The sequence below is a fragment of the Xenopus laevis genome, chromosome 7S, assembly GCF_017654675.1.
Source record: "Xenopus laevis strain J_2021 chromosome 7S, Xenopus_laevis_v10.1, whole genome shotgun sequence".
Taxonomy (NCBI): domain Eukaryota; kingdom Metazoa; phylum Chordata; class Amphibia; order Anura; family Pipidae; genus Xenopus; species Xenopus laevis.
This window is the reverse complement of record NC_054384.1, coordinates 82,445,758-82,468,809: the sequence shown is the minus strand read 5'-3', so window position 1 is coordinate 82,468,809 and position 23,052 is coordinate 82,445,758. Positions and strand designations below refer to the sequence as shown.

General features: G+C 37.8%; 1 protein-coding gene across 1 annotated transcript in view; it reads right to left on the bottom strand.

Annotated features, from left to right (window-relative positions):
- Positions 1 to 1,503: 1,503 nt before the first annotated feature.
- The window catches only part of wnt4.S (Wnt family member 4 S homeolog), a 50,099-nt gene continuing 28,550 nt past the window's right edge, over positions 1,504 to 23,052 (bottom strand). Inside the window, exons 2-5 of the mRNA XM_018227909.2 lie at positions 22,768 to 23,003; positions 7,955 to 8,086; positions 6,506 to 6,648; positions 1,504 to 2,497 (exon numbers count right to left, since the gene is read on the bottom strand). Coding sequence (XP_018083398.1) covers positions 2,030 to 2,497; positions 6,506 to 6,648; positions 7,955 to 8,086; positions 22,768 to 23,003 — 979 coding nt within the window. The 3' untranslated portion in view covers positions 1,504 to 2,029. The remainder of the gene's footprint in view (positions 2,498 to 6,505; positions 6,649 to 7,954; positions 8,087 to 22,767; positions 23,004 to 23,052) is intronic.

The following is a 23,052-nucleotide window of genomic DNA, read 5'->3' as shown; positions in this document are numbered from 1 at the left end:
AGATTATGACTCATCACAGAAATACTCACCCACTTTCTATTCATCCTTATGGCACTTTTAAAAGTGTATTTATCAGTGGGAGAAAGTTAGAGTTTACTATGAGTTGCTATATTGCAACAGTGCAGTACAGTAAGGGGGTTATTTATCAAAATCTCATTCTTTTCTAAAATCTACTCCAAACAAATCAGCACGGGTTATTTCCCCTTATTTATCAATTCCAATGCAGGAAAAAACTCACCAAAATAGTTAAAATTGTACAAAAATTCAAATCATATGAATTTTTCTGGATTTTCGCCTGAAAACCACAAAATCTTAGGATTATTGCATGAAACCCAGAGCAGATCAGGGACTTCTCCCATTAATTTATACACAACCTCGCCAGGCATGAGATGCGGATTTTTGGTTTTGGACTTTAACATTTCTAGTTTTTTTTTCACTCGAATTTTTTGAGTTTTTGCATTCAGACTTTAATAAATAACCCCTTAAGTGTCATTTAGCACAGTTGAGCACAAAGAGTACTTTTGGTGGCATCCAGTTAAAGTTGGTTCTATCTGTACACTGAATCCTCCATCCGTAATATTAAATAGGTGAGACTGTATAACTTGACTCTTTTTTAAAATACTACTTAGTAACAGCAATGTAATATATCTGAACATTTTCCATTCTTTCCCATAACTCTAATCAAAAATAAATTGTTGGAAATCTAAAATATATTGCAAAATAATAAGATTATATTCTAGAGGGCATGAATCTAAAACGTAAACCAGAAAATACTGTTGGCCATAAATTTGAAACTCGGAGCATTTTTGAGATACTCACATATTTGATTTCTTATGCTGCACATTTAACGCTTACTCCCTTCTTCTACACCTAATGGTTGCAGATCATTAAACATCTCTAACTTTATATTTTGTGTGTGCTTTATGAATTGCATAAAGGTGAGCTATCTTGTCTGTGTTCCTTTCCCCTGCTGCATTTGTAGGATTGAAGGCATTTTGCGTTTACACAAGGGGCAAGGGAACCATGTGTTACAACAAATTAAATGTGACACTGTATTTGGCACTGATATTTGAGCTGATATTTATATCTTAAGTTGTCCATTGGAATATCCACTCTGGCTCAGAACCAGTCTATTCAATGTTGTCTATTTCAAGTTTGTTTTTTCATTGCCTAATTGGACCCTACAATTTACAGCAGGAAAAGAAACAAAACAAATAAGAACAAAATAAAAATATAGAGTACACCCTTTCCAACATTGAAACCTCAGTACAAAGGCTGCTGGTTTCTTAGTGCCAAATACTTTTGCCTGGTATAACCCAACAGGATTCAGCAGGAAACACACAGAAAGGTCAGTAGCAGGTTCAGGTTTCCATGCAGACACCAGCGTGCAGCTCCGTCCATCATTTGTTCTCCACCAAGGAATGAGAAAATAGCACAAAATCTGTTTGTAGACCTTATATACGGCCTTAATTTCTTGTCCAGAAATATTTGCAATACAAAATGTGAATATATATATATTTTTTATATATACATTGATATAGATATAAAATGCCTAGGCTACCATGTTTTGTTTTCATTTAAAAATAAAATGAAGTTTTTTCCATTAGTTAATTTGGTCATTTTTGGTGGAAGTTAGTTAAATGTCACTGGAATAAGAAACTGGATAGTGGGTCATCATTTATCAGTCCATATTTTGTCCATTTTCTTCTTGCATAATAACCAAGTTCCAATCCTTCAGAAGTTTTATGGTTCAGTTCTCAGTCCTTGTAAAAGCAGCAACAAGTAAAAAAAAATCCACCATTTGTTGATGGGAAATACTGACCCACATTATCAATGTTTGCCAGCAATAAATAAAAAACAAAGACACACACACATATATTTATATATATATATACAACAAAAAATTGTCCCTCTTTAGGATTTTGCAATTATTGAAGTTTCACTAGGCCTAGTAGAAGGAATGAGTCTGGTGCTCTGTAGAGAGACACAATGTCCATAAAGCAGAAATAAGTTCCTCCGCCTGCTGGGATCACCGGCATGTGTGCATTTCTACCACTTTATGGCACTGTTTACATTTGACAAAGCAGCACCAGTGGAATTTACAACTACACCTCTCTACTATCTCAACCTCTTCTGTGTGAAATCCTCTTCCACAGCACATAAGCTCACAGCCATCTATAGCTTTGGAAGTCTTGTTACACTGTCGACCAGTTGTACCTAAGACACCGTTCTTTAGATCATGATCACAGAAATCTGGGCTGGAATCTAAATAGACAAGGTCTTCATCTGTGTGGGGTTTAAACTGAGAATTTTTAGGAACCAGCACTTTTGTAGAACCAATTTTTTTCTGCTCTGCTTCCGTAGCCCCATCAAATTTCTCCTTGAGGACATTTCCAACTTTGCGAAAAGTAGGCATTGCTTTCCAGCACGTCTTTACTTCACAGGATCCCGAGACACCATGACACTTGCATTCCACTCTCATATTGTTCAAAATGGCCTGAGAAGAAAAAAATATTTAATAAACCATGACATTTTTCAGTCTACATATATATATATCAGGCTGGAAGTAAAACTAACTATATTTCACAGCTGGACCTCTGCATTGCATGCTTTCATTCTATTATTTTTTGTAAACAAACCAGGCTTCAAGAAGTATTTCATTTAAAATAATACAAAATAAATCGTACCAATTAAAGCTATATGTAAGATGGATCTCTAATAACAGCTAGAGGGTTCTGCCTCTGACAGTCCTTGGATAGACTTAAATATTTGTATGGATCAAAGAACAATAATGAGGTAGATAATAAAATTGTGCAGGGTCACCATCAGAACAAGACAAAACGGTGCCAGTTATAGTAGTGCCCTCTGCATCCAACCGATGGAGGCCTTGGAGCAGTAATCTCCAACCTGTGGCCATGACATGTTGCTCACCTACCCTTGGATGTTGCTCTCAGTGGCCTCAACTCAGGTGCATATTTTTGAATTCCAGGCTTAGAGACAACTTTTCATTTTATCAAAACCAGGTGTACTGCTTGGCACCTGGCACCTGAGCCTCCTGTAGGATACCAGGCCTTATAGGGGCTACCAAATAGTCAACAACAGCCCTTATTTTTTATACCCAGATACTTTTTTTCATGCTTCCACTGCTCCCCTACTCTTTTAGATTTGAAAATGGCTCAAGGGTAAAAACGGTTGGGGGACCCCTGCCTTTGAGAATAGATACAACTCATACTTAACCAAACAGATCAGGTCCTTACAGGCAGGCTTAAAATTAAACTAAAGGCGTTTGTCTGAATTGACTTGAATGATTTTCCACAGAAGCACTGTTTTTCCAAATGGGAATACAATAAAGAAATGTCTGCTAATAAAGAAAGTATGAGAGGGGAGTTTTGTGTCATTGAGGAAACATGAGGTCTCTCATGGCAGCTCCATGAATCCACACCCTTAGCCCTTTTTTACTGGCTCCTTGGCATTTTCTTGGAGCCCCAAACGGTCCCAGACATGCTGCAGGGTGACCTCTCGTGCAATGCTCTCCAGCTTCACTGAACCAGTGAAGTCCCACTATCCCTCCAGTAATAAATGAATGACTACAGACAATACCCCAGTAATGGCACAAATAATACAGCAGTGGCTTGCACATATAAAAACCATTAAACAGCACCATAAAACAATGCGGTGTCTAGCAGTTAAACATCCCAAGCTGACCTCAGCACTTTGGCACAGATAAACTTAAGATATTAACTGATGGAACAGCCGGGAGATATTCTGTACTGGAAGATAAAAATGCTGCATGAAGGGAAGAGATAGCCACTTAAAAGATCTTTGTGATTATCTAGCAGTCAGATACAGAAGACAGAATCTAAGAATTTAGGGATTCCAGGAAACAGTGGTAACCCAAGACCTCCCAGAAATTTACAGTTATATACCACCAATATTTTAAAAGCAAAAAAGCAATACTTTCCTAAATACTAACAAAGTCATACAATCCAAAAACCATGTAGTCCAGACGTACACAAACCTTTACCCTGAAAAATTAAGTTTAGAATACTAAGAACCACTATTCCATTTTTTACAGAGCACAGAATACCCTATTTTGGGGTACCTATTTAAACTAATTGTTCATGGCAGCCACTAAAAGTAACTACATAACGGCCACATTGGTATTCCTCTAACATGGTGCATCTACAACTACAGAGGCAGAAGGTCACAGGAGCCTCCCACCTACTCCACCACCACTGCTGAATATCAGTACAAAAACTTTAATATCAATTTAAGCCCCAAGGTTAAATTCATGAAGTTCAAATAAAATCTTGACCACATTGAGTTGGTTTTATATAGGAGTGACAAGGTAGAGACAACACTTGAAAAGCAACAGACAACTGACATTATAAATGAGGAAAAGATGGAAATGATCCCCACTAGTTCTGAATCTAGACAATAAAAAGGCAGTGCTTACCAAGACATAACCAATAAGCAACAAGACTTTAATGAAAATAAATGGTACCAGACAGGGCTGTCCCCTGTCATGTTGTCTCCATGCCTTTTTGTATAGAAATATTAGCAGAAATCAGCAAACAATATAAGTTTGTCCAAAAATTGATAAAGCCGCAAGTACAAAAAGTTTATTTGGACATATTAGGACATTGCCTAAAATGTTTCGTGCCTGTTGGGGGCACTTACTCATACCAGCCTATGAATAAGTGCCCCAACAGGCATGAAATGCATTCGGCAATGTCCTAATATGTCCAAATAAACTTTTTGTACTTTTTTACTTGCTGCTTTATCAATTTTTGGAGGAACTCATATTCTTGGTTTTGCTTCTGTAAACTGTGAGTATGTCCTCCTATTTTATATTTGATTTTTGAAATTGCATTTATTTCAATAGTGCTCATACAAGTTGGATGCACCATTTCCTCTTTTTTTTGCAGCAAAAAATTTAACACAGCACTTTACTCTGACAATGTCCCTCTTATTATGATTAATCCCCATGCTTCATTACTCTATTTACATAAATCTCTGGAGGACTATGACACTGTCTCAAATTATAAAATATATATTAGTAAAACAGGAGCTCTTCAGCTTCACATGCCAGACCAAATGCTACAGGGATTAGGGCTAAAGTTCCTCTGTAAATGAAAAACAGATTATATTGCTTACCTAGGAATCCACATAACCCCCTCTTGACCTGCTATATGCTCAATACTACATTATTTTAATACAGAAAGTATAAACACTGGTTCTGAAAAATAGCTATTAATATGTACTTTACCCAAAAATTATCTGTAACAGTATCATCAGTAGTTGTCAAAGACCTGCAAAACCCTGCCTATAACTTCATCTTGGCCTGTTGACAGTGTTAACATCTCTAAAAATATCTAGGTGTTGGTGGTTCCCTAGTTTAATAAATACTACTATACCAGTTTTACAGACATTAGCTTCGAGTAAATAGTTACCGGGCATGACCGGAAGCAGACAGAATATCATATGACTACTCCATATGATCCAAAAACTATAATATGGAATAAAAACTTTTACTCAAACATAAGATCCTAACCTCCTTAGGACAATTTGCAATTGCACAGTGAATTTCAAAACAAGTAAGTTTTTTACCTAGCACCTTTTTTCCTAAAGCTGGCCATAGACTCAAAGATCCGCCCGTTTGGCGACATCGCCAAACAAGCGGATCTTTCCCCGATATGCCTCTAACGGCACGGCTATATCAGGGGTAATCCGAACGTTTGGCAGCATGGTTGAACAATCGGATTACGATACACCAAGGGGCTCCGACGGGTCGGCCGGGTAAAAATCAAACCTTCCCGATCAATATCGTGGCCAGATATCGATCGGGAAGACCCGTCGGAAGCCCCCATACACGGGCAGATAAGCTGTCAAATTGGTCTGAACAACCGATATCAGCAGCTTTATCTGCCCATGTATGGCCACCTTAAAGGAACAGTAACACCAAAACATTAAAGTGTTTTAAAGGAATGACAATATAATGTACTAGTGCCCTACACTGGTAAAAAATTTAGAAACAAAACTATAGTTCTATAAACAAGCTGTTGTGTAGCCATGGGGGCAGCCATTTAAGCACAGTATAGGCAGTAGATAACAGATATGTTCTGAAGAATCCCATTGTATACTACAGCAGTTATCTGTTATCTGCTGTGTATCCTGTGCCTTTGCTCCTTTTTTAGCTTTGAATGGCTGCCCCCATGGCTGCACAACAGATTGCATATATAAACCATTGTAGGGTTTCCGAAGCAAACACACCAGTTTTACCAGTGCAGTACAGCACTACATTATATTTTCATTACTTTAAATCACTTTCATTTTTTGGTGTTACTGTTACTGTTTAAGCCTACGATCACGCTTATTGTGTACTGTTTTAGACAAAGCATAACATGTTAGACAAAGTCAGTGACTAATACTGTTTGTTCCTTGAACTTTTGGTTTACAAACTTTTAGTCACCAAAACATAAAGAACCACACAACATTTAATTACCTTGCGGCCAGCTTCATTATTATGGAGGTTCATTAGAGCACGACTAGAGGAGCCTCCTTTACTTCTCTCTCTGACATCCACAAATGACTGGGAGAAAGCGACTCCGTATGCAATGTTATCTGAGCAGCCAGACCACTGGAACCCTACATAAACACAGCACAAAAGAATATGGATTCTGATCTTACTCATGATATAACAAACATAAGTAAACACGCCACATATATTGTATAAGATACACCAAGTAACAAGAATGGCAATTGCTGCAAAATACTAATTTCAATAAGAAAAAATTAAGGGGGTTATTTATTAAAGTCCGAATGCCAGTTTTTTTTACTATAAAATCCAAATTTTTTGTAGAAAAAAAATATTATACCCCGAGGATGCAAAAAGTTAGAATCTGAAAATCCATCATCTCAGTCCTGCCAAGGCTGTATATAAGTTAATGGGAGAGGTCCCTGGCCTATTTGGAAGTTTCTGAGGTCTGCGCTGGAATTATCCCGAAAATCTGACTATTTGGGGCTTTTTCGGGCAAACGGTTCGAAAAATTTTAGTGATTCGAGAAAAACCTCTGAAAAAGTTGTACGATACAATTTTTCATATGATTTTTTCAGGGTTTCCCCCTGAACTGATTAATTTGTGCTTTTAAAATAATAAATAAGTTCAAATCATGGATTCTAGTTTGGTCTGACTTTTGTTATTTAAAAAAATCAAAAAAATTTGGATTTTGATAAATAATCCCCAATGTTTTTTTCTTAGTTATTTCAGTTACTTTTAATAGTCCTAATAACTTAATTTTGAATGATTGTTAAAATTCACTTCTGATGATTAAGCCACTGGAGTTTATTTAGTTTTCCACTGTTAATTAACCAGGCTGTATGCTGGACATCTGCAGCCCATGTTATACAGCAACAAGCTGTGAAATGAAAGCAATAGGAAGTCTTGAAAGTAAGTTGGAAGAGGTGTGCATCAGTAGAGAGGGACGTTCTCAATTGTAATAAACTAAATTACTAGATTAGAAAGATTTCTGTTAGGTAAGACATATTTTATCCAGGCAAATTGCAAGCCACTACTATGGGAGATACTGTAAAGGCAAAGGTTTTGGCTTAGTGAAATATTTGTTTCAGCAAGCAGGAAATGTTATTTTGAGTGAATTTAAGCTTTCAAACAATAATGTCATTTAGGATGACAATTCATTTACTTGGCATCTTTCATTCATAATAATAATAATTACAAATATACAGATAAATACTATTGTATCATTGTAATCATGTAGGTCAGCGTGTTATTAAATGAAAACAAACCAAAGCTCCAAAAGCCTATCACAGGATGTCAAAGAAAGGAAGCACACCCCATGTAAGCATTTTATACCACTGAGCCTATACTTTTAGAGTAAAATAAGTGGAAGAAAATACCTTGTTATTCATCTTTTTAACTACGGTATGTACCTACCTTGAGGGCTGACGCCATGCACAGTCCTATCACAGCCACATTTCTCCAGATCACCACTACTGCAAGCTCTTGTAACTGCAAAGGCAACACCAGCGGAAGATATGGCATACACAAACGCTGCCTCCCTTGTTCCTGAAACAGAAGAAAGGAGAATTTTGTATCATCAGGTGTATGAGGATTAAACCAGAATCTTTTGTTTCATCTGGTAATGGTGCAAACACACCTCTCTCTGTAAGAATATACAGTAAATACCAAAGTTGCACTGGGGAAATATCAGTAACTGGAGGCCTATATGGTATATCTCTAAACTGTAAAGGCATATAGACATCTTGTATAATAATATCACCGACCTTATAAAAACAGGCTCAAGAAAAGTTTAAAAAACATACACAAATAGTTGGGGTAGTGGTGATAACTGAAAACAGTCATGTTAGTTACTATGCAACCAAGTTAAATACATATCTGTATGTATAATGAGAGAGTTTCCTTTAAGGAGAAATAAACCCTAAAAATGAATGTGGCTAAAAATGCCATATTTTACATAAGGACCTTATTGCATCAGACTAAAGTTTCAGCTTGTCAATAGCAGCAATGATCCAGGACTTCAAACTTGTCACAGGGGGTCACTATCAGTGGGCTCTGAGCAGCTGTTGAGAAGCTAAGCTTAGGGGTCGTCACAAATCATTAACAGAAAATGAGTTTGGCCTGTAATATAAGCTGATGCTACAGGGCTGATTATTAAATTCTGACGCTAGTTGCACTGGTTTCTGTGCTGCCATGTAGTAATTATCTGTATCGATTATTAATTAGCCTTTTATTACAACATTTGTATTCTATGTGTACTTTGTATTTTGAGTTGGTCCCCAAGCTTAGTAAGTGACAGCAGCATGTGCAGTGAATCAGTAGAAAAGAAGATGGGGAGCTACTGGGGCATCTTTGGAGACACAGATCTTTACTGCTAAAGGGCTGTGGTTGCCTTGGGCTGGCACAGAAGCCCAAAATATAATGTACAACATTTCTAACTACTTCTTTATTTAAGTTTTAGAACTAAGCGCCCCTTTGTATTTAGCTTTAAGAAATATTAAGGTATCACTGTATGAGGTACCACTGTATGACCTTTATATTGAAGGACATGCCAGTGCATCTCAGGCGTCAGAAAAATGCTTGATAAACCCAAAAGCACTGACATGAACGGAAACCACATATCCCAACTTATAAAAGCTGGTTTTCTGACCCGAAATGCACTTTTCAGCGTTTGGGGCCAAAAACTGCCTGTCGTGAGCAGTGACTGGTGGTTTCCATCCCTGTATACTACAGGATATATGGGGGAGATTCCCTTCTGAATGAAATGGTCTAGTAGAGAACCAGTACTTGTGCCATTATCTTAATGGACTATACTGCATCAGAAATATAAAATACATTTTAAAATGGTTCTTCCATAAAGGTTAACTAAGGCAGCACACACCCTGCATAAATATATGCTGAATTCAATAATGGGAAACAAAAACTGTTGCAGAGATCATGGATGTTGTGTGTTGTTTATTTGTATCTACTATAAATCCCTATATGTACTTGCATCATCAAGGTTTGAAAAAATAAACCTTTCAATCTTGCAGTTATACAAATGCATAAAACATTAAAGATTTAGTCCTCCCTATAAAATGCAACCTTCCAAAGGAAAATATTGCTTTCCGTCTCTATTTTCTCAAGAAAAGACGACACCACTTTGCTGCATACTGATATGCCTGCCAAATACAACTAAACATTTCTTTTCCACAAAGCATCTTAAAGCAGCTGTTCCTCGGGTAGAATTTGGTTCATTCTGCTTGTTTATATTGCCTAGTTTATGGAACAGTTCCTTAATTTCAAGGGTGTGTTTTCAACTTCCACTAACATTTAGTAATTGGCTCTAACAGTCAACTTGGTGGGTCACCACGTTTGTGTCTTGTAGCTCAGTTTTGGAGAAATAAGAAAACCAGGCCAGGCAGGTAATGTTTTTAAACAGCAGAATAATAACAAAAGTCACTACATTTGGAAGACTTTGTGCAAACATTAATGCAATTTTAAAATAATTGTATTTTTCCACTAAACATAGTCAAACATGTTGGTCTGGCAAATATGCTCCTGTTTGTGTATAGGTTGGGAGTGTATACAATTATAGAGCAGCTAAAGTAAAAAAAAAAAAAGGCTAAAAATAGTGCATTTTATATATACATTCAGTTTTATAAAAGCAACGATCCATGCCTGATCAAAAGGGGCTCACCATTCCAAGATCACAATCTTGTTAGTGGAAATGCACATGCTCAGTATACATGTTGTAAATCATCAACATTAGCAGAAATTAAAATAGTTAGTCACACAGAGCCAGTTATTAATCAATAGTGCAACAGAATACACCCGTTTCTATGTTGCCATGCAATGTAATTTTTAATGCATAACTATTCATTTTATATTGTATATAAACTGTATATTATAAATGAGTCTCTAGGCTCATGTAACTAACAGCAGCCCAGAGCATGTGCTGTGAATCAGTAGAAGAATTAAATGGGTAGTTACAGGTTACATCTTTGAGTACTTTTCCTGTGTGCGCAGAGCTAGTGGTCCAGGACTGTGCAAATGTGCCCATGCTGTATAGTAAAATCAGAAATGTTACCATACTTTACATGTGCACAGTTGCAAGGGACCTCTGGGAAGCAAAAGAAGATGGTGGTACGGCGCTAATAGGAAAGTACACCAGTCCTGTGCACAATTCAGTGAAGAGGAGAACCAGTCCGCAACAGGAGCTTAGGGGCCACTGGTATTAATGTTTGGAGTAGGGACCAACAGGGCCGGATTTCGTCCTAGCGACACAAATCCGGGCCTGGGAACCAAGGAGGAAGCTGACCAGGATACAGACAGGACAGATGCTTGGTACACAGGTGGCAAGGTACAGCACACAGGTAATGACAGAAGTACTTAAGCTGGCCATAGGCTTAACAATTATGATCTTTCTTGGAAAAGATCTTTCCAAGAAAGACCGTTCATTTCAATACACACGTGTAGAGCTGAATCGTCCAATATTTAGGTCACAGGCAGGGGCGTTTTTTGCCACCCCTGGTAGCCTGTGGGCTGCTGCCACCTAAAGTGTAATCTCAACTTGCCTCATGGCAGCAACACCTAGGGTTGCCACCTTTTTTAATAAATTTACCGGCCAGTGAGGGGGTGGTAACGGCGTGACATAAAAAGGGGAGGAGCCACGTATAAATGGGCGGACTGTGATGTAAAAACTGGCGTGGCTGCGTGCGGTGTGCTGCAAAAGGGGGCGGGAACCCATCGCGAGAGGGGCAGAAGACCAAGGAAAGGTAAGTTTCTGCCGGAGGGCCAAGGGCTTTTGTTAAAGGTATTACAAATTAGCGGCAGCTACATTGCCGGTAAATTTGTAATATCGGCCCCGGCCCTGGCAGGTATTTTACCGGGTGGCAACCCTAGCAGCACCCCTGGTCATGGGTTCAAACCCAGCAGAGAATAAAACAGAGAAAAATATCTTACAACTTTGCACAAAATGGCATACCCCTGAAAATAACATGAGCCCTTATATCTAGTGGAAAACAATTGCTAACTGAATCCTCAGTAATATTTTAACCATCTGCTTTACCAAGGGTTGCCACCTTTCTTTGGCTCACGATCTGGGGAGGGGGTGGGATGGTGATGTCACAGGGATGGGTCAGTGACACGATGGGGAGTGACAGTGACATCATGGGGCGGGCAATAAACACCATGGGGCGCGGCTATGAGGTGGTGATCAATGATTGGCTATTCGCCATGTCAATCAAGGGGGGTCCTGCCCGATTTTCCTTATTTGAAAAACCGGGCAGACTGTCTTGATCCGTGCAGCCCTTCTGAAAACAGGGCTGTCCGGTGGGAACCCTACCTCTACTGGACAAAAGAACTGTCAACATGACCAAGGGTCTCTGTAAAAAATGCAATATACACCTATGTACTTAAAAAAAGAAAAAAGATAGGTTCTGCAGGGACGGGAGTGTTAGTGGCAGGCACGTGAGCAAGTTAGCCAGTTGTATAACTCACACCCAACCCTAACCCACAAATTATAATATTAATTACAAAAGAAAATCATGAGCAATAATATATATATATATATATATATATATATATATATATATATATATATATATATATGACGAACATAGGTGCAAGCTATCCCTTTAAGGTATTCTAAATAGTCTAAACCAGATATGGTTTGCTGCAGGTGTATTTAATTAGGTCATGGCCTGAAAATATTAAAATGTATAGGTTTGTGAAGACAAAAGATTTGTTTTCTCTGCAGTTTCTTACAGCGTCCCTGTCTAAGAAGCGTGCGGAACCTGAATGATGATTGCTGACACCGGCTGAGACGCTCGCACATTATCTAAAGGCGTCATTGAGCATTATAAATGTTCATTCATGCCGTGAAAATGTTCACAAAGCAAAAAAGCTCTTTTTTTTTTTAAGAAACTCATCCATTTAAAGAAATACATTTAATTCAATAGATGACATGAATTAACACCATGTAGGTATTATCCTCCATGTGCTGACTACACACATATCTTCTGTACTTGGGAGGACCGAAGTTTGAATTAATTGGTGGTATGTTCTGATGACTTCAGCAGTGTTTCTCACCTCTCCAGCCCTCGTGTGAATAAAGCTTGTCATACCAAAGTGGGACTACCCTGGTGGTCGTAGCTGGCTTTGGTGGCTAGTGCACAGTGCAAACAGACTGGTATAGACTGTTTGCCAGATAGTCAAGACTGAGCTAGTGTTGGTACTGAATCCCTTCCAAGTCAGCTGAGGTTAACAGCAGGCCTGTGTGGGTCAGCTTGCTCTGTGGTCATTTAAAAAGAAAGGCCTTTTTCTGGTATTGTTGGTATTTCCACACCGGAATCTAAACTACCACACGTCTTTCCCCTTTTCAAGCAACCCCAAAAACAACCAAAGTCAAATCAAGAGGCAAGGCAATGTCTAAGCCTAGTGTTTTACAGTTGCTGAGTTTGGACCTGGATTTTTATACCACAAACTGAGTTGTATTTGGCCAACATAGAAAAAAAAAGGATGTGATAGCTCTGACCCACAATGACAAGTACTGTTCAAAGGAAGAACTTCTTATATCAACATGCCTACTAAAACCATGGAAGCATTTTGTAAACATGAGCGTTTCTTTTTTAGTTCATTTTTAAATGGTATGATATAATAAAGTTTGACCCAGCAATTAGAATGAAGCAGCTTTTTTTTTAACTATGCCTAAAAGAATATGGCTGTTTTAGTAAAAAATCTGAACCACGTGGATTATTGAACATAGGCTCATAACTAGATTATTTTAATATTGTTTTTACAAAAAAAAGTTTTCTTTAGAGGTACATCTATGTGTTCTATTACCCAGAAACCTGTTATCCAGAAGGTTCTGAAATACAGGAATGCCTTCCCTCATAAAGTTTATTTTATGCTGCCAGGTACCTGAGCTTAGGGGCCTACTTAAAATATACACAATATCTATTCAAAATATTTTTTGGAAAAATGCTTCAATGAGCAGATCTCTAACACTTACTACTTAGCTTCCCAACAGCTGACGAGACCACACTGAGCATGTGCTGTGCCACTGACACTCAAAAGGCGGCCTGACAAGCTCAGAAACTAGGAAGCTGCTGTGCACAAATTTAAAGGTATTAAAGGAATGCTGAACTTCTGAACTGATACAAATATTAAATATTTATTTTATGGGTTTTAGTTCTGTTTTAATCCGTAACTGATTTCAGTGTAGATTCCATTAACATCACAGTAACAATAACAATAACAATTGCAACTAATTCAATAAACCAGCGGCTGAAATATTTTGTGGCTACTTGACATGTTTTTGCAGCCTCTGCTCCACCATAACTTACCAGTGTGAACAAGCTACATAGACATAAACAATGTGAGTTTATAAGAACACTTGACACAGAAGTGAAGACCTTCAGCAAAAATAAAGACATTTCCCTACAAATATTATACATGGGTTGCAAATATTGTTATAGCTTCTGACCACAATCCCACAAGCCTAATTCTAAGCATTGTATATTTCATTATACATGAACATGTTTTCAAATGACAAGTGTTGTCCCAAATCCCTGAAAACAATATCCTAGGTGGATGGTAATTAAGTTTTTTTTAATAAATGTACAACTATCAACAGAAATACTGTCCATTGATGATTTCAAATTTAATGTACTCAAAAAAAAAAAAAATCAAAGAATAACGTACAGTTTTGAATTTGACAGATTATAACCATTTCACCATAAATTGCACTTTATCCCACTGGATCCTTTACACAACCACTGTAAAAACAGTCAACAGTAGAGTAGGGTGAGTCAGCAAAACCAAACGGAAACAGAGTCCAGAACACTTTTACCAGAGGATATTTAATGTCCAACAAGTATGCTGGGCTGAGGTTTCATGTCTCATCTGCAAAATAGCAGTGTTAAAGTGGTACATCTGTTCTACTACTCAGATTCTTAACACAAGCTATAGCACACTCCACAGAGGAAAATTCTAAGGGATATCCCATTAAAATACACTCTGTTTACGGAGGGTGACAACAAAATATATAATTACATAAACAACAGCAGAAAAGGTCATTAAAAAAATGTTTTAGCCATACAGTCATAAAAAACTGTAAAACTTTTGGCTGCATCCAAAATATATAATGTACAGTTTTGCATATATAAATAGACCTATATGAATATAAAATACTTAAAGGAGAAGAATAGACTTTGTGCACTTGGGGTGCCAAATGTTAGGCACCCCAAGTGATTGTATTGACTTACCAGAAACCCCCGGGCTGGTGCTCCTATCAGCAGAAAACTGCACCGGCCCGGAGTTATACCAGTGAGCACCATGGAGCGATCCTCTTCCGGCTTCTTCTTTCTTCAAATTTCCCAGGGCAGACGCATGCGTAGTTGAATGAAATAGCCGACTTTTTAGTTAAAGTTCGGCTTTTCATTCTACTGCGCATGTGCAGCCGCGCAAAGAAAGAGGAAGATGGAAGAGGAATTGCTCTGTGGTGCTCACTGGTATAACCCCGGGCCGGTGCAGTTTTCTGCCGATAGGAGCACCAGCCTGGGGTTTCTGGTAAGTCAATACAATCACTTGGGGGTGCCAAACTGTGTTTTGTCTTAGTGTGCCATGTGACTGCACTCATATAGCTTCACTCATTAATAGACTTTAAGGGAACAACTTTTATTTATTTTTGAAACCCATTTTCTAGATAATAATATACAGGTATGGGATCTGTTATCTGGAAATGTGTTATCCAGAAAGCTCCGAATTACAGAAAGGCTCTCTCTTTTATAGACTCTGTTTTATCAAAATAATCCAAATTTTTAAAACGTATTTCCTTTTTCTTTGTAATAATAAAACCATACCTTGTATTTGATCCAACCTAAGATATAATTAATCCTTTTTGGAAGCAGAACCAGCCTATTGGATTTGTTTATTGTTTAAATGATTTTCTAGTAGACTTAAGGTAAGGAATTATGGAATGATCCCTTATCCAGAAAGAACAAGGTCCCGAGCATTCTGGATAATAGATCCCATACCTGTAATTTAGCGGAGCTGAAAATGGTAAAGAAATGTAATGGAAATGCATTGATGTGAAAGAACCATTTAGAGTCACATTTATCAAGGGTCGTCTCAGACAAATTTTACCAACCCGAAACCTCGAATCGAATTCGACCAAACTCGATTCGAGTTTTTTCTCTGGAAAAACCGCGAATGTCAGGAAGGCTGCAAACATCTTCAAATTGGTCACTGGAACTCTCCCATTGACTTATACATGAATTCGGCAGGTTTCAGATGGCGCATACACGAATAAGAATTTTTAAAGGGCCAGAATTTGATAAATCTCTAAAATCAAATTAGAATTTTTTAAACAATTTGGAGAGTTTGGAGAATTCTCTAGTCAAATTTGACAGTTTTGACCATAAAAAAATATCAAAAATTAGAATTTTGAGTTCGACCCTTAATAACTCTGCCCCTTAATGTTTGCTTCCTTTAGAGCAGTGATCCCCAACCAGTAGCTCGTGAGCAACATGTTGCTCTCCAACCCTTTGGATGTTGCTCTCAGTGGCCTCAAACCAGGTGCTTATTTTTGAATGCCAGGCTTGAAGGCAAGTTTTGGTTGCATAAAAATTAAGTATATAGTGCCAAGCAGAGCCTTTTGTAGGCTGCCAGTCAACATAGGGGCTACCAAACAGCCATTCTCAGCCCTTATGTGTCACCCCAATGAACTTTTTCATGCTTGTGTTGCTCCCCAACTCTTTTTACATTTGAATGTGGCTCACGGGTAAAAAAAGGTTGGGGACTGCTTTAGAGCTAAAGGATGGACATATCTGGGGCAATATACAAATAGCTCATATAAATGGTTTCTCTAAAGGGCAGCAAAAATACTAAGTCAGTGCACTAAGGACCTTCACACAATGGTTTTTAAATTTTTGCACTCATGTGGATTTGTGTATGTTCCGGCACAAGGCAACATAAGTGTTAATTGATTGTCTCCCCTTGGGGTCTATACCCACGGAAGTGCACTTAAACTATAGGGAAGAAGTACTTTACTAAATGATGCAGTTTTACTGCATATGGCACTGCCAAAGAATGGTATAGTAAGTGAACTGGAGACAAACTTAAAATGCTGCAATATAACATTTACCTACTTATATTATAACATGTGTTGATGGCTTAAATCCCTCTCTCCATTCTGGATACTTCTGCTAGTTAGTTGAATTCTAACACTATTCAAAAATATAAAAAAGGAATGACAGTGACTATAATTTGCTGATCTAATTGAAAAAAAAAACAAAATCATTTAGACATCATATACCTATGATTCTGAATCCTTCAGCTCATTGGCTTTGCCAACAAACTGAATTCAATTTTTAATTTAACAATTTCTAAATATAGAATCAATTTAGCCAAAGAAATATTAAAAGGAAACCATCACTAGTATAAACATGCATCTAAGCTGCAGCGAATGCTTTATAGTTGTTTTTCACAAAATAGTTTTAATTACTTTTTCTTTATAGTTTTTGATACATAAATGGTTGAATATTGTGCTTCCTCAACCCATCATTTTCCTACTGCAGTCATCCCAGCCATACTGTCTTTCAGGGGTGCATTTCTAATTGCTGGAAGCACCCAATAAAGATCAGGTGAAATCAGTCAGCATCTCACAGTACAAAAATGTTTGGTTGAAGAACTGACAAATAAGTATATAAACATTCTGACATAACATATATTTGGAAGTACTGTTGTATACTGTTGTAACTATCATTATGAACTGCTGACATGGACCTGCTGTATGGAATGGGCGGATTGAATTTGTCTTCTCTGTCCATCTGGTATTTCCATTTATTTGTAAAATTACACATCTTGTGTACTGCAAAAAAATCTGAATGCTTAAGCATGTGGCATATATGGTGGCAGGATATTGCATAATGTAGTGTATAAGACAATTTAAAAAATAAAGGTGAAATTGTATGTTTATGTATTAAAAGAGAGCCCCTCCTCATAAAGGAGACAAAGGCAAAAGATAAGGTTCATGTCACTGTGGAAAATGTGTTCCCCATGGGCAACAAAATACTTTAGTATTCCTGAATAAAACTGTTTTATGGGAATGGACAGTTTCACATATTTTTCTGGAAGCACAATTTCTTGTGGGTGACATGAAGCCCTATGTGACACTCTCCTAAAGGCTCAGAGGTGTGCTAGGTAAAATGTTTTAAAGAGATAGCTGAAAATAGTACAGTATAATGGAAGCATGACTGGCCTGTTTGCTATTTGTGATTTAAGTTATTTTGCAGGCAGCATAGTCAAACTTCTAAGTGGTTGTGCAACACCTACACTCATCCCTTTAAAAATAGGCCAGGGTCTTTGAGATCTCTCCCTATAAATATGACCAGAAGCAAAAAGTTAGGACACCATATGGGGTTTAAATTGATGTGGTATAGTGGCTTGACAATGTTGTGATTCTAAACTTTAACATGGAGGCTGGATATCTGCACAGATCAATACTCTTTTTATGTAGGTTCCATTGAACTGAAATAACTGGAAAAGGGCAATGGGCGCTGTTGAAAGATTGAGGTTAGGGTTTACATGGCAAACGTATGTCTAAATGGTAGATCCTGAAAAATCACAAAACCCAGTGGTGGGATTTAAATTTATGATCAGTATCTACATTAGGGACGCACCGAATCCACTATTTTGGATTCGGCCGAACCCCCGAATCCTTCGTGAAAGATTCGGCCGAATACCGAACCGAATCCGAACCCTAATTTGCATATGCAAATTAGGGGTTGAAAGGGGAAAATATTTTTTACTTCCTTGTTTTGTGACAAAAAGTCACGCGATTTCCCTCCCCGCCCCTAATTTGCATATGCAAATTAGGATTCGGATTCGGTTCGGCCTGGCAGAAGGATTCGGCCGAATCCGAATCCTGCTGAAAAAGGCCGAATCCTGGCCGAATCCCGAACTGAATCCTGGATTCGGTGCATCCCTAATCTACATACACATGGCTTACAAAGGGTTAACGAATGGAATCTAAATAAAAAATAAAAAGTTAAATGTAGTTTATAAGAAAACCTTATTTCTATGATTAATATGTTGGGTTTAATGATAACAATATATCAGTGTCAATCACCCTTGCGTGCCTGCGAATAAATACAAGACCATTCCAGTGTGAAACAAGAAATTGCCTGGATTGTCCAGGGCCCACATATCACTATGTTGACATTATTGACCCTCAGCCAACGTGCGCATATAACTGTAAATAGCTTACATTTTATTATTAGATTTGGCTCCTGGTTTCCATTTCAGATTTTAAGTATGTGCTTGATAAGCAGGGCAAAATAAAATATTATTCGACGTAAAATTATTTATTTTACATTACAGAAAGAGTGTTTAAAAATTGCTGTAATAAATAATAAAACAACACTTTTATAACTAAAGACAAATGTTTGTGTTTGGCTTGTCAGCTGGTGAAAAAAAAATCTACCTAAAGAGACAAGATTAAGAAAGATTCTAGTTCCTCATCCTCATATAAAAATGTTATTGACTTATTTATTGGTAAATTCTTATTTCAAATATCTATATCGTGCCAATGTATGCACGGAAAGTCAATGGACATGGAGTTTTCAGCTGCAATGAATTAAGAGCTGTGGGGTATTTAGAAATTTACAAATCAATTCTGCTGAGCTGATGTGTACCTAAATTATACTGTAAATACAAGTATGGCATCTATTATCCGGAAGGCTTTGGACCTGGGGTTTTCTGAGGGAACTATCCGAAATGTGGATCACCATACCATTGAGTCTGCTAAAAAAACTTTTTAAACATTAAATAAACCTAATAGGATTGTGTGGTAAAGCATACATTTATATGAATTTCCATTTATATCAGCCTCAGTCATATTTGTATGTAAACAGAAGTTGAGGGCCAGTGAATGGGGAGTTTAGCATAGGATAAGAAGGCAGGGCTGAAGGAAGCAGCAAATAGAATCGGCTTAGCAAAGGAATGTCAGTAGTAGAAGAAATGTCTAGAAAGGAAAGCTGACAAGAGAACATGTGTCTAATCATGAAACAGTCCAGGATTAGGGTTGCACAAATTTAAAAAAAAGGTCAGAAGCCAGTTGGGATAATGTTGGAAGGTTGGTGATTTTATTGTAAGCAAAACATGTTCTCATGTTTGGGAACACGAGTTTGAGAATGTGCCTATCCCTGGTTTGGGGGGAAAGAAAGTGGCAGCGAAGATACTGGTTTGCTTAGTATGGTAGAAACCAAAGAGACCATGTGTATTCCTGTAAGTATAGTGATGAGATGTACTGTCATTAGCACAAAGGGAAATGCAACATTAGACTGATCTGTTACTGGTAGGTTTAGCTGGCAAGGGGACAGGATAAAATCCATTAAGTGATAGGCCAAGCAGAAGTGAATGTCACAAGAAGAACTGACATGTTAAAGGGTCAGTGCAACAGTGGAAGCCTGAGATTCTTTAGCAATATGCAGTATTGACTAAAATGTCAGCTTGGATTAGAGGGTGCTAATAATGAGAAGTGAGTCCACGTCTAAGACTCTCATAATAGAGAGCTAAGACCAAAGACAGAACATTATATGCAGCCATCACCTGTTGCTTCTAGCAGATGCGCTTCCACAATATCTGGCCACAAGCCAAACATGCCTGCCTTTGTGCCATAAATTGTTGAAGTCAGTGGCACCATTGCTGAACTGGGTTTTTGCTGAGATGCGTCAGTAAAATCTTAGAGTCCGTGGTTTTGAAGGCAAAATTTTAGGACCATGGAAATGTATCTGAGAACTACATAATTAGCCATTTATGACCGAGTGCATGCAGTGTGGATGGGTACTATTTGGATGTAGGGATTGCATTGTATCTTATGCACGGTATCAAAATTATGTCTGTGACCAATTATTTAGGCACAAGTCTGCTTCAAGGCAGTGGAAAACAATTTTTGCATCTTCTTATCCAAAATTATATACTGTAAATAATATCAGTAGTCATTTTATGTGGCTTCTCAATGTGCTGCTCCATACGCAAACAAGATCATCATTCTTAAAAAGGGGTTTTTAACTTTTGGGCCTCTCCATAATCACCCCTTATACAAAGAAATATCATGTTAATACACAACGGTAATGGGCAGCAGAATTTGTCCTAAATGATATTTAGGTCACACTCTGGATTTTCAATCTTAGGGGCTGATTCACTAAGGGTTGAATATCGAGGGTTAATTAACCCTCGATATTCGTCTGGGAATTGAAATCCTTCGACTTCGAATATCGAAGTCGAAGGATTTAGCGCAAATAGTGCGATCGAACGATCGAAGGATTATTCCTTCGATCGAACGATAAAATCCTTTGAATCGAACGATTCAAAAAAAGTTAGGCAAGCCTATGGGGACCTTCCCCATAGGCTAACATTGACTTCGGTAGCTTTTAGATGGCGAACTAGGGGGTCGAAGTTTTTTTTAAAGAGACAGTACTTCGGCTATCGAATGGTCGAATAGTCGAACGATTTTTAGTTTGAATCCTTCAATTCGAAGTCGTAGTCGAAGGTCGAAGTAGCCCATTCGATGGTCGAAGTAGCCCAAAAAAACCTTCGAAATTCGAAGTTTTTTTACTTTGAATCCTTCACTCGAAGTTAGTGAATCTGCCCCTTAATCTGAGATCCCAGAGAAAATGTTTAAAGGCAATGTGCACCAAAAATCTGTTTTGGAATACAGGTATGGAATCGATTATCTGGAAAACTGTTTTCCAGAAAGCTCAGAATTATGGCAATGTCAACTTCCATAGACTCCATTTTATCCAAATAATCCAAATTTGAAAAAAATTATTTGCTTTTTCTCTGTAACAAAAAAGTACCATAGTACCTTGTTGAAAGTAAAACCAACAATATAGCAGAAGGCAGCTGATTGGCAGAATTGGAGGAGAATGTACTTCTCTTACTCGTTCAGAACCAGGAGTGAGTGTATATGATAAAAAAGGATAAAGAAATGCTGCTTCCAGAAGCGATTACATTTACACATAACTAAGTTGAAGCATAATGAAAAGTTGCTTAGAATTAAAAAATGTTTCCTTTATGCTAAAACAATTTTTTGGTTTAAGAACCAAAACGCAAAGAATTTCCCCATAGACTTAGGGGCAGATGGATCAAGGGTCGAATATCAAGGGTTAATTAACCCTCGATATTCGACTGCCGAATTAAAATCCTTCGACTTCGAATATCGAAATGGAAGGATTTTGCACAATTCCTTTGATCGAACGATCGAAGGAATCAATCGTTCGATCAAACGATTAAATTCTTCAAATCGAACAATTCGAAGGATTTTAATCCATCGATTGAGGGATTATCCTTCGATCACAAAAACCTTGGAAAGCCTATGAGGACCTTCCCCATAGGCTAACCTTGGCCTCGGTAGGTTTTAGGTGGCGAACTAGGGGGTCGAAGAAATTTTTAAAGAGACAGTACTTAGATTATCGAATGGTCGAATATTCGAACGATTTTTAGTTCGAATCGTTCGATTAGAAGTCGAAGGTCGAAGTAGCCAATTCGATGGTCGAAGTAGCCAAAAAAACCATTCGAAAATCGATTTTTTTTTCCTCTATTTTCCTCTATTCCTTCACTCGAGTTTAGTGAATGGGCCCCTAAATATATTTGGATGGGCCCTACCTTACAAACAGGAGCTAATGGGCTAATGTATTGATTCGCACAGTAAAAATGTTGCCCAAAAGCAACATTCCACAATACTCCCCTGCTAATTATATTCCCAGTCAACATTAGCAGTTTTCCTACACAAATGACAGATACACTGCTATATTTCTGTCGCCATCTGTTTATACATTTTATTTAAAAAAATAACATCCTTTCATTAATGTGCTATTTACATTATACCATACATGTTTTCTATAGCTGCAGACAGAGGTATAATGGCAAAGTGCAACACAAATGAATGTGAGTTATCATTTATGGAAATATCCACAACCCGCCCCCCACCCAAAAGAATGGTGAAAAAAATATCTGGATGGGCTATGCCATGGCAAACATTGCCCCTGAGATTCAATTCTGCATGTCAAATACAATGAGAATAACGATAAGGCTTAATTTGCCTATAAAAATGCCAATTGCTATATTATTGTCTAATACTGTCAAACCTGTCCTTGCAGGAATTACAATTATATATATATATATATATAAATATATATACCAGACTGAATCAAAGTGGAGTTCCAGCACTGCCATCTTACCTTGTGTCACCACTTTCCCAAATACCGGTAGCGTATCCAGGGTTGAGCAGTTCCACCGCCGGTTCCTAAACTGATACTGACATTCCTCTATGGCCAACTGAGCACCTCGTCGGACCGAATCCATCACCTCAAGGTTCCTCTTGCACATTTGCACCTGACGCTGAATTAATCCCTTTAGCTTTTCACACGTCTCTTCCTCAGATATGCTGCCCACCGAAGACAGTTTTGCCAGGTATCTATAAAATAATAATGTTTTTATTGCATGAGTTTTAAGAAAAGTGATAA